Consider the following 13,021-nt stretch of genomic DNA (forward strand, 5'->3'; position numbering starts at 1 on the left):
AAAACATCTCTTGGCTTTGCCAGAACCACGATTTTTTGGTCACCTAACCCTTAGACCAGTCACTGTACCGACTGAAGAAGAGAGATAAATCCGTTGCTCCTGCCCGGAATCGAACTGTGATTCACAAGAACGGGTTGGTGTTGTGGTGATGTTGCACTCATATTCTGGGAGGGTGTTTTGTTCGACTCTCATCTCGAACACGGGTCAAGATTTTTCGTGATTTTCCTCAGTCCCTCCTGACAAAAACCCAGATGGTACCTCGATTAGGTCACAGCCAAATCCTTCCCAATTCATCTAAAATCCTCCCACTGGACGCTATATAGTCTAGACAGTGACAGAGTTCTTAATTGTCTTAACCAAATGAGGGAGTAAGAACAACAGTGCAACTCGTGGCCTAGTGACTATACGGAATGAGGAAAGAGAATTCTCTTGCATCTTTCTGTGAACCCATAGCCCTTAGTCGTCTATCCCGCATCCTGGCCATGAGAGTGGCTGAGCTGCCGGGCTGCCGAGGTGTAGAGGGGCAGGCTCGATCCTGCAGCACTCACCGGTCCCGTTCATCAGGCGTTGCAGTCGCGATCAAGAAAGAAGCTAGTACAGAGCCAGGGGCAGACACAGGGGCGCTTCTAACATACAGATGTACTTCATTTTACGTTTGTCTTAAAATTCTCTTTTAGTTATGATTTTATTTTGCTTTAGCTGTGAGATTTATGTGTTGCTTTTCATTTGCAAAACAACCATTGATTTATGCTTTAGTTATAAACTATTTTGTGTTTTTGTTTTGTTCATTAGTGATTCACTTAATGATATCTTTGTGTGTCTTAGTTACGGCATAACTATTGTTTTATATTTTAGATACATAATATTTTTTTTGTTTTCCTCATTTTTAAAATAAGTACGATAGTAGTCATTGTTTTGAATATTAATACCTATTTTTATCTAAATTTGACTAATTTTTCGCAAAAAGAGTACGAAGATTTATGTTTTCATGGCGGTGAAAACATGCGATATGGAGCCGTGTACATTTGTTAATAAATATCCATCTACAAATTCAAAAGACATCTCATCTCAAAACAGAGTAGCAACTTTGACGTCCTCGACAGGCGTGAGACCTTTCCATATCATCAAAAATATACGAATTTCGAAGTGTGAAACTTTATTCACTATTTTGTATTTTTATTTTTGATGTCGTTACAAGTAGGAAACCGAAAATATAGCGGAAACAGATTGAAACCGACAAGTGTTTAGACATTACGTGTTTTATTTATGGTTCATATCACGAAGCTGTCAGAAGCGAATAATTATATAACGACGAATGGTAGAATTATTCGTGAATAATGAGTATAAACGGATATGAATGGAAGCGGTCGTGGCCTGTTTTAATGTATTTTCCCTGAATCAGCACGGAGGAGCTAAAGAAAAATCCTTAAAATTTTCAGGATGTTCTGTTTCAAGATCAAGATTCGAATTAGAGACATTTTGAATGCATGTCCCTAGCCTTGTCACCTTAACCAATTTGCTGGGTAACCATGGCCTAGTTAGGCTAGCAAACATCCATCAGTCCGTAAGTATAAGAGTAATCCCTTCATTAAGCATATAGCAGTAGTTAATACATCAAAATTAACGACTTAGGTTGCAAATGTCATTGTTCCAGATTCTTAAACGTCACACGTTATTAACTTCGTCACCCAACACCCAGCAACAAGCGGAATAAAGGTTCATACCCTTGGAGCTCGAGACTCGTTTACCCCATTTCATTCCAGGGTTGTTAAATTTTACTTAATCCACCATTCATTTCATTTTTATATGTAGATTTTGCCCATGCTAATATTGTCATGAAACAGAAATAATTGTAAATATGGGCCCATATGAGAGGTAAAGCATTTTGCAATTCAATACAGCACCTGTTAAGCATTAGTATTCACCTGATGATGACCAGATAAAACTGTCGAAACATGTTGTGATTTTAATAAAAACAAATTAAATGTTATACATTCTCTGTGTTCAGTTAGACGGAGCATGATAATCGATTAGTTCTGATCACGCAACAGGACGCATTCCACAGAGATTGTTTTAAAATGTGAAAATTAATTTAAGTGAAATTATATTTACAAAAAATTACATATTTGTGTTTTTTATTGTTTATTTAAACGTGTCAGTAGATGCCATTAGTATTGTGCAAAATATTTGAATTTCAGTAAATAATAATAATTTAACCTGCTATCTTGGAATTTGTTTTGAGGGACTGAGATAAACCACGAAAACTTTCAGTCAGTATAGTGTGTGTCCCGGCCGAGATGCGAAAGAGGAAGCTCCCAAATAGCCTCCAGGTCAGAGGAATTATCTCTTGAGCCATCTTCACTCTGTAGCATTGCTGTAGCCAATCTTAAAAAGAATCCGAGTGAAATCAGTGACGTCAGTAATGTTTTACTTACGTCAATGCGAGTTACGTGCACATCTATCAGTCTCTCAACATCTGCTCGACGTGACAGGGGCCTTGGGGTCCGTGACCAGTCATAACGGACGTCTTGTCCAGAAGTTTCCCTTCCTTCACAGCAGCTACATACTGGTCGTCATTAATCCTCTACCCTTAATGAGCATATTTTGCTAACACGTTAGACCGTAAAGCTTCACTATGTTCTGCGTTGTCACTCCTTGTAGACCGATAAAAGTTCACCGATATTTCGAAACAATTTGCTGCCTCTGTCTTCAGTAACTAAGAACAAGCCAAAGAAGCAACACGCAAGAAGCAGTTTTCAATCATAAACATGCTTGACTTACTCATCAACTCTGAAGATGGAGGCGAAATATTCCTCCTAAACATAGGTGAAATTTACAGGACTACATGACGTCACATCACGGCAGACACTAAACTTCATAATCACCGCTGCAAGGACCTCAAATCCAATAACGTGAGATGATGTTAGTAAGGTTCATTTTTCGAATTTTTGAGTTGTCCATCCTCCAGTTTCTGACCGCCCTGCCTATCTTTCTTCTTATAAACTAATCCTTCTACTTTTTCCCTCCATATCCTCTGCTTCATCTGTCTTGCATCCTCTTCTTCCTACAGTTCATGATCTTCTCTCGATAAATTGCTATATAGTGGGAGTAAAAAGCATTCAGAAGATACCATTTCACATCTCAGTCGTTATGTCGGACATCATTCGTAACCTCCCCATATTTCCCAGATAAGTTACTTAATAGTGTCCTTAGCAATCTTTCCTTATTTTGCAAAAAAAAAAAAGATCCTTACGTAATCATCTTGTTGCCTGCGTACCCGTCTGTGCCTGTGTATCCCCCCCCCGCACCTGAGCGTCTCTTTGTGCTACCTCCGAATTTGTTGTTACGTGATTCGTGAGATCACCTTGCTGTTAGTGTGTATGTGTGTCGCCCCTAATTTTTCTTTCGGTCCGTGTCGTATCAAAGTAAAGTAAGAGATTAGTTCCTCCCAGGACTTCTTATTTTAAATAGACCAGGAGCCCTTATTTCCACGATCTTCCCAAATCACTACCCATAACAATTTTCATCAGACTTTACATGTCTACAGTGGTTGAAAATGTGTTGTTAAGTAATCTATTTTCTTTTCCCTTGGCACTAAAGCCCCAGTGGGCCTAGGCTTACCTCCATGAACTTCTCCGTAGACTTTGGTTTTTCTAGATCTTACACATTCGGTAGGGCTCCTTGGGCGCGTGATCAGCTCGCCGCAAGACCTATGCCTGTACACAAACACAGCAAAATGCACACACACAAACTAAACATCCATGCCCTGAGTGGGATTCGAACCCACGATCCCGGTTTCCAAGCGAGCGAAGACAGTGAGTAATATATTTAGTCCTTTAAAAAGTAGTTGCTTCTATGCATGCAGCGTGCTTGCAACGTTAAGAAGACTGCAGCTTGTTCACAGAGTGTATTGATGTTTTCCACATGATTTGCAGGGCTGAGATTACATTTTCATAAATTCCATTAACCGATTCTTTTCAGTAACGCAGACGCGATGTGTCTTCTATCCGGTAGGGACAGATATAAACAGTGGCTACCAGTGCAGAGCAGCGGCTGTCATCTCCAAGTTTATCTTGTACGGACCTTAGCAGTAGCTCATCTGACACTCGTTTGTAACAGTGACGTCAGTTGAGACACGTTACATCTGCAACGAGTCTGTTGTGCAATTGACTCACGTCTCTGTGCAATGGTTAGCTATTTCGCTATCGGGAGTTGAAGGGTTCGAATATTGATCATGGCAAAAAGAAGGAAATACTCTGAGGGATTTCATAAATTTCTTCTGTCACTCCAGACAAATTACGATAAACAGTTTGTTAAAATGTTCCATGTTTATTACGTTTACAATAAAGTTTATACAAATTCAAGTCAGAGGGAATATGGCTGCCGATTCGCCAGGTTTCGACATTATTTGAAGATTCTGTGCACAGGAACTCTTTCGTCAGCAAATATATTCAACAGCGAATAACCATTAGAGTTGAGCTGACATTTTGCTAATCACGCAACCCAGCATTTTATGGAACCCGAAGGTTCATTACCCTATTCACAACTGCCCTCCACTGATCCCTATCCTATGCCAGATCAACCCCATCCATACCATCCCGTCCTATCTAAGAACCAGTTTAATATTATCCACATGCATGCGTCTTGGTCTTCCCAGTGGACTCTTTCCTTCTGGCTTTCCCATAAATATCATATATGCATTCCTCTTCTCCCCCATGCGTGCTACATGCCCGCCCACCTCATCCTACTTGACTTGATCATTCTAATTACACTTGGAGAAGAGTACAAGTTATGAAGTTCCTCATTGCGCAGTTTTCTCCAACCTCCTGTCACTTCATCTCTCTTCGGTCAAAATATTCTCCTCAACACCCTGTTCTCAAACACCCTCAGTCTATGTTCCTCCCTTAATGTCAGAGACCAAATTTCACACACATACTGAACCACAGGCAAAATTATAGCATCAAGTAACCTATAAATAACATTTTATTTCACCTCTTCAAAGTGGTCCTACACAATGTTAAACATACAGAAGCTGTGCATGAAGCAGGACATGTAGCACGAATGGGGGAGACGAGGAATGCATATAGGATATTGGGAAGCCAGAAGGAAAGAGACCACTGGGAAGACTAAGGCGTAAGACGGTGAACAATATTAATATGGATCTTAGAGAGATAGGATGGGATGGATTGGATTAAGCTGGCTCATGATAGGGGCCAGTGGAGGGCTCTTGTGAACACGGTAATGAACCTTCGGGTTCCATAAAATCCTGCGAAATTCTTGAGTAGCTGCAGAATTGGCGGCTACTCCAGAAGGGCTCGGCTCCATGAGTAAGTAAGTAGGTACAGAAGCTAAGATACAATCTTGATTGTGAAGACTGCAAAAGGCCACCTGCAAGAAATAATCTTAATAAAGGTTCGTTGTTAAACTAATTGTTTGAACACTATAATAATTATAATTATATAGGATATGAGGTTCCATTAGGAGTGGTTATGAGTATGAAGAGTTCTATCTTCTGGGATATAACGCTGTGTAGTACGTTGAAAACCAGCCGACGTTTCGGAGGAATAAGTCATCTCCATCTTCAGGGACAAAGAAAAAATCAAGCAAGAAACCAGCATGAAGCAGGTAGGAAGAAGGACCTCCTTGCTGCCTGTTTCATGGGCGTTTCTTCCTTTGCTTTGATAGAACTGTATAATTTATTTATACTTCAAATAGTTACGAAATCATTTCTCAGTATTATTTCTTGCAGTTTACCATACATGTTTATCACGACAATTTCTCCATGTGTAAAGTGTCTAACTCAGTTCAGCATGCCAGTCTTCTTCAGCGTTCACTTGACCACCGCTGCCACGTGTGTGTTGCGCACTCCTCCCATATCGGTGTTTCTCTCTTATCTGTTACGAGAGTTGTTTGAATAGTTGTTCATTTCCGCGTACTCTTGCATTATTAAATTTGTGTGTCTAAATCATTTCTAAGTAGATTCTTAACGGCTCTGACGATGTTTATACTGTGTATAGCACTCAGAAATACTGGTTTTCGCAATTTGTCCACCGTCCGGCATTTTAACAAACACAGCGTTTCGGAAACTGCATGAAAGGTCCAGTGATTGAGGATACCTCTTTCTAACGGACCTAATAGAATAAATGTCTCCCAACCTCCAACTTGAAGACTGAAACAGACCCAGTTTTCGAAACGCTGTGTTCTTTAGAATATTGGACGATGGACAGAGCCTAAAAACCCAATAATCCCTACCAAATTATTTGTGTTTGTTTTGTTGCGGGGGGGGCGGGGGGAGGGCACGCGGTATCGTAGCTGGTTGAGGGACTATTCCAAAAGCCGGAATGTAGCGGGTTTCGATTCCCGATGAGGTTACTGGATTTTTTTAATTGTCCTAAACCTTCCAGCCGCACTATGCCCCTGGGATCGACTCAGCCTCTAACAGAATTGAGTACCAGGAATCTTCCAGGAGGGTAAAGGACGGCCGGCGTGTAAGGCTGACAACCTTACCGTCATCTGTGAACAGATTGTTTAGAAAATATGGGAGCCCTGACGTCTCACAACCCTATGGACCTTCACGGCCTGTTACAGGGATAGTTTCACCCTCTTTTTACTTTTGTTACAGAGGACCTTCATACCATGACAGGACCGTGCGCCGTGTGCCAGGCTGGAGCAACGCAGTGTTGCTCTGGCTGTCATTCAGTTTTCTACTGCAGTCGTAACCACCAGAGGCAGCACTGGAAGTTCCACAAGACTCGGTGCGCGCCCTACAAACTCAGCGTTTCTGCACAACTGGGTTACCACGTCGTGGCAACAAGGGACATCCGGCAGGGGGAAACAATCATGAAGGAAGACCCCACCGTGCTGGGTCCCAAAGTAGTGTCCCTTCCTCTGTGTTTAGGTTGCGGACGCCGGCTCAGGGTACCTGACGGCACCGAAACGTATAAATGCAGGAGCTGCGGATGGCCTCTGTGTGGGGCTCACTGTGAAATGTCCCCTCTCCATGTGCCTGAATGTAGCCTGATGAAGGAAAGGGGTTTCCGCGCCAGTATACAAGCAGAAGATAAAAAGGAAGCAGCATACTGTAGCATTACTCCACTCAGGTGCCTTCTGCTACAAAAGCGAGATCCACAAAAATACGAGGCAATTTTAAAATTGCAGTCTCATTTAGAGGAAAGAAGAAACACTACCCTTTACAACATATTTAAGAATAACATTGTCGGTTTCCTTAGAAATGCTCTTGGCATGACAGAATTCAGCGAAGAGACGATATTGAAAGTCGCAGCTATTTTGGACACAAACAGTTTTGAGATTCGGCGTTCTGATGGTGATATAAAGATTAGGGGTTTGTACCCTAAAGCTGCAATGTTATCACATGATTGTAAACCAAACACTAAACACGTATTCACTGGACCAAATTATACATTAGAATTAGTGTCTACAGTACCGATAAAGAAAGGAGAAATAATTTGTGTTACTTATACACAAACTCTTTGGGGAACTTTAGCGAGGAGGGAACATCTTAAGCAGTCGAAGTGTTTCGATTGCAACTGTGAAAGATGCTCTGATGAAACTGAGCTTGGAACTTATTTAGGATCTATAAATTGTTCCCAGTGTAAGAAATCTGGTGGAAAGAAGAGCAGTATGATCATATCAACGAACCCTCTAGAATCCTCCTCGCCTTGGAAGTGTCAGGTCTGCCCGCATACGATCCTTGGACGACAAATTGCCTGGGGAAACGACGCTATTCGTCAGGAAATTGCAGCTTTGGAAAAAAGTAAACCTCAGGCATTGGAGGGTTTCTTGGATAAGTATAAAGACGCATTGCACCCCAGTAACTGGCATATGCTGGAGGTTAAATACGCCCTGTCCCAGCTGTATGGGAATATGCAAGGGTTCTTACTCTCAGGTAAGTACCCTCACTGTTTTTAACACTTGTTCTTTCTCAACAGAATGCGAAGTGGATTTCTTAGGCTGGGGCCACAAGAGAGCACGAAGTACGTCCGTTGCAACGGACGTTGCTGAGGACACTACACAGTTGCAGAATGCGGTGCGTAGTTTTTGTCTGTAATGGAGCCAGAAGAAAGCGTAGCATTCGCCTCTCTTGTTCATTTCTACAACGGACGTAACGACGTTCGTTACAACGGAAGCATTTTGTGCGCTCGTGTGGCCCCAGTGGAGAGTCCACTGAGATAAGGGTTTTAGGGTGTATGGGTTGGTCAGGATCCTTAGTTATAGTACGTCACCCTCCCTCTCTCTGCATCTTCAGCCACTGCATGGTTGCGGTCTGTAATGGGAGAGGAAGGTATTCAAAGTTTCGTAATCCATACCGCGATCTAGGTTATGATAACGCGTGGCCTGCTCAGGTTGGTACCGGCGTGTCAGAGGAACACGCTGCCTCAGAATTCTGGATACAATGAGAAGACATGTTGTTGTCTGGTAGGTGGTTAGCAATGTTACGGAGGAACTAGGGCCGTAGGTCAGAGGATGAATGTAGCGCGTTTCTTCAAAGCGTTAGTAACCACTGCAGAGTGACGTAATCCAGAAGACCGAACTGTGTATCTAAGTCAGATGCGTTACGGATTAATCCGACTTTATTCTCTTTACCAGACAGCGTTAACTAACGCTATGGTGTTGAACCCTTCTTGAAAAGCTGCCAGTTGTGCAGCTACTCAAGAATTTCCAAACATTTTATGGAACCCGAAGGTTCATTACCGTGTTCACAAGAAATTAAGGCAATTGAATTAAAGGCGAGATGGTCATAACATTTAGAACGCAAGGCTATTAGGAAAACAGGTTTTGAAGATGGGAAGTGGTTCAGGAACGTGTTCAAAAGAAGAAAAATTGGATGAGAAGTACATATTTTCACGTGTATCAGTGAATCTCGACGGGGTTTTGGATCGGAGATTGGATTTATTGACCACTTACAGGGCGTAACTGTAAATGACAGTAACACTATCGTTAACACTTTAACACTTTACAAACCACTACAGCACAAGCTAAGCGTTTTCAGTCTGCTTTGAGTTGTAGTTTCCCGGTAACGGATCTTAACAATGGAGATTCTTCGACTGCATCGACCAAGTCTTCTCTTCACAGACTCCCTTCCAACTGACAGCTGAGAGTCAGAGTCAGAGTCAGAGTCAGAGTTACTTCAACCCTGGCGCCAAGCCGCTTGAGATTAACGACCAGCAATTTGTTCAACTGAACACTTGTTTCCATAGTCCTTATGTAACATTCTTTATGACGAGAGGATGGGTCTGTCGTTTACAACTGCTACTGGTCCTCGCCAGCGCAGTCATTTTCAGGCCCGAGTGCTGAGGGACTCATGTCCACATTTTACTGTCTCAGATTCGAGACTCTCCCAACCTGGAGAGCCAGGTCCCCGTATTTATATCCCCAGGAACAATGTGACCTATTGATAACCCCTTAGCACGGACCGCGTAGAAAACATCCTTTCCAACAGTTCTTCTATTGTTGATCTTGACTCGCTGCAGTGGGAACCTGCTTTTTTGGAAAGGCGTTACTCAGCAACGGCCGCGAAAACTTGCTTATTAAGAACCTGTTACCTAGTTATCTTTTAGTTTCCTTGAGTGGGGTAAGACTGAGTCCACTTTGTACGTCGGCCACTAATTGGCCTATTGTACCAGCACCGGATAATAACGCGTGATGATGAATGCGGAGCAGTCGGTGGAATGAGAATTGGCAAGGGAATCCGAAGTACGCTGAGAAAACCAGACCCCAGTGCCACTTTGTCCACCACAAATCCCACATATCCTGACCTTGGCTGAGCCTGTGGAAAGCCGGCAACTAACCTCCTGAGCTATGGCACGACAATCTGTTACCTAGCAGTGGATGTTGTTTCGTTGTTTGTTTCTAGGTCGTTACCCAGTAACGGCTCTATACGCTACAATACATATTAATTGTTATGAGAACTAATGAAGAGAAGAGAACACTGGGGAGATCTAGAGGTGAGTGGGAAGGTAATACATGCATAAATATCAGCAACATCTTACTGAAACAATTGCGTTCCCATTTACAGAGCTGCCGGACACTCTCCTGGAAAGGAAGATCAATTTGTGTACGGAGCTCCTTGAAATAGCCGACATCTTGGAGCCCGGGGCCACAAGACTGCGTGGCCTCTTGTTGTATGACTTGCAGGCGGCCATGGCTGTGCAAGCGAAACGCACCCTGGCCAGTGACAAAATCACGAAGGCTGCCGCACAGGTAACTTACTGTAAATGTTTGTGTTAGCCTATGTTACATCACTGAATCAACAGTAATAGTTGCCAGGGAAAATTTCCTAGTCCACGTGTATTCCCTAAGCCAAAATAGAACTATCGAGCAATCTGGATGGAAACCCAAAGGTTCAGCAAAGCTACAAAATACAAAAGCCTGCCATTGGACATGATCCTGAGCCGGTTCCATCCACCTCCCACCCTTACAACCTGTTTCCCTAAGATTCATCTTACTAATTAACTGACTCTGGTAGCAGAACCCGAAGGTTCAGCAGCGCTAATACCAAAGCCCGCCACTGGACACAATCCTCAGTCATTTCCATCCACCTCCCACCCTCACAACCGGTTTCCCTAAGATCCATCTTACTAATTAACTAACTCTGGTAGCAGAACCAGAGGGTTCAACACCGCTAATACCAAAGCCTGCCACTGGACACGATCCTGTCCCAGTTCCATCCACCTCCCACCCTCACAGCCTGTTTCCCTAAGAGCCATCTTACTAATTAACTAACTCTCTGGTGAACTGGCAACCAGACTACTAAACGATGCAGACGAGCCCAGAAGACTGAAAAGGCATAAAACAAACGACCTAACGACGCGCTTCATATAAATGCAATACACAAAATAACAAAGTCACACTCGATAGATTCCTAGAGAATGCTCACTGGAGCATTACTCTCCCCGACATGTTCTCACTTAGTATTTAAGCTTTAGATTAAGTCTCACATAAGATGTACTTATAGCCCATAATGGACTGATTGTACAAATATATGGAGATAAAAAAAAACTTTCTGGTAGCAGAACCCGAAGGTTCAGCAGCGCTAATACCAAAGCCTGCTATACCGACTGGCCTATTTCGGTTCATTATTCGAGAAGTACGGGCGAGAACCTATCGTGCTGTGTTTCCTTTAACTGTTCCTGTTTGAATACAGGTTTGAAAACGCAATGCTGAGGAGAACATTTGGATATAAGCGAGAGAAAGTAAGAGCACATCGGCGAAAATCGTGTAATGAGTAGATCCTAGCTTCAAAACCGTTTATGTTCAAATATTATAAGAGTGGTAGAAGCGAGGAGGTTAAATTAGGTAGTGCATGTGACGTTCAAGTCGGTCATAAGAGATGCTTGCAAAATTTTAGTCGGAAAACCTTGAAGGGAAAATACCACTTGAGATATGTAGTCGGAGAATGAAGAAAAATATTAAACAAATGGAATATGAGAGCGTGGACTGCACTTAACAGGATCAGTGACACAGTCTTCTGAAGAAAATAATGAACCTTGCGCGTTCTCTTAATGGTACAGATTGAGTGGCTATCAGTCCATAGAGAGAAATCTTTCACGACGAAGTAGTTCATCTCGATAGAGAGGGGTTATCGGAAAGAATATATTAATCATGATACGATATAATAATCTCTCATGTGTTTCGCGGTTTACTTGACGAGGTTTCATCTGCTGCATAGGTCACATGGCGTAGAATAATTATGAATTGTGAGCTGGAAATTTCGTGGAGGGAGTGGACCGTAAATAATTAACTTCTTTCTTTCCTTGGCACTACAGCCCCAGTGAGCCTAGGCCTACCTCCATGAACTCCGTTCACTTCGGTTTTTCTAAATCTTAAACATACGGTAGGACTCCTTGGGCGATTGATCAGCTCGTCGCGAGGCCTCTACCTGTACACAAACACAGAAAAACGCACACAAACATCCATGCATTGAGTGGGATTCGAACCCACGATCCCGTCTTCCGAGCGAGCGAAGACAGTGCATGCCTTAGACCGCTCGGCTACCGTGACCGGCTAATAATTAACTAACTCTATGAAAAACTAGTCCCTGTATAGAATTATTATGTTTCTGGATCTCCGGAGATAGGGACTAGCTCTATCGATTGGGCCAAACTGCGGAGATTTCACCTGAAGACGGAGATAGATTCCAGTCTTCGAAACATTATGGGTTTTAAATAAACACAGGACGATGGACAATGTCCAGAAACACAATAATTTTATTAATATAAAATCATCACAAACTTTTATACCGTGTATAGAAGCTAACAGTCTCTCAACTAGCCAAGAAATTTCCCATTTCCAATATAACCCGAAGGTTCATTAGAGTGTATACAAAATTCAGCCATTGGTTACTATGCTGATCGCCCGGAATTCATACAGTAAATCTACCCAGTTTCATGACATACCGTTTCGTAGTATGGAATTCTATATTTGCTCCACAGTTGGTTTTGGCAGCTCTAGATAGATGGCTCCACTGTGAAGTGCCATGTGAAGAAACTGAATATGGCGTGAGATTCGATAAGTTCACGCTGTATATAGAAAACCTTATATGTTTTATTACATTGCAAGTGACTGGATCTTTTACTCGCAGGTCATTATGGGAGAAGCCATGACGTTACTACAGCAGGCTACAGAAATCTTGAGAACAGAAGCTGACATGGCTCAACTTCTTGAAGACAAACTTGCCAACTTATCTAAGGAGCTTGAATTCGACTGACAAACTGAATTACTTTGGTCACTCTTTCACCAATGTTTCAAACTCCGAAAGAATGAAGATGGTATAGTCCGAATACAATAAAGTGGACAACATAACTACTTGTTCATTGTGATTTATACCGCCTAACGCCATGACTGGGTTACTATTCTGAAGTCCCTAATTTGAATATCATACCGGACTGTTCTCTTCTCATGGCTCTCCTGTTTCCACGCAACAATTAAGATAATACCTTAAAAGGCCCACAATTTCTTTATTTCACGTCCTTTCCAATTCAACATTCGGACTCATCCTATC

The 13,021-nt window shown here is 42.4% G+C and overlaps 1 protein-coding gene across 1 annotated transcript; it reads left to right on the forward strand.

Moving 5' to 3' along the window:
• Nucleotides 1-581: 581 nt before the first annotated feature.
• Nucleotides 582-12,920, forward strand: LOC111873720 (SET domain-containing protein SmydA-8). Its single transcript, XM_023868654.2, has 4 exons — nucleotides 582-639; nucleotides 6,623-7,906; nucleotides 10,037-10,221; nucleotides 12,602-12,920. The coding sequence occupies exons 2-4, from the start codon at nucleotides 6,637-6,639 to the stop codon at nucleotides 12,725-12,727; spliced, it is 1,581 nt and encodes a 526-aa protein (XP_023724422.1). The 5' UTR covers nucleotides 582-639; nucleotides 6,623-6,636; the 3' UTR covers nucleotides 12,728-12,920.
• The last annotated feature ends 101 nt before the right edge of the window (nucleotides 12,921-13,021 follow it).

The sequence above is a fragment of the Cryptotermes secundus genome, unplaced genomic scaffold (genome assembly GCF_002891405.2).
Source record: "Cryptotermes secundus unplaced genomic scaffold, Csec_1.0 scaffold31, whole genome shotgun sequence".
In the NCBI taxonomy this organism is placed as follows: Eukaryota; Metazoa; Arthropoda; class Insecta; order Blattodea; family Kalotermitidae; genus Cryptotermes; species Cryptotermes secundus.

Excerpts from the sequence above, each read along its gene's own strand:
- LOC111873720 (XM_023868654.2), top strand. The coding sequence starts at position 6,637 with ATGACAGGACCGTGCGCCGTGTGCCAGGCTGGAGCAACGCAGTGTTGC. Across the intron at positions 7,907-10,036 it reads GCAAGGGTTCTTACTCTCAG|AGCTGCCGGACACTCTCCTG; the intron begins GTAAGTACCCTC and ends TCCCATTTACAG. Across the intron at positions 10,222-12,601 it reads TCACGAAGGCTGCCGCACAG|GTCATTATGGGAGAAGCCAT; the intron begins GTAACTTACTGT and ends TTTTACTCGCAG.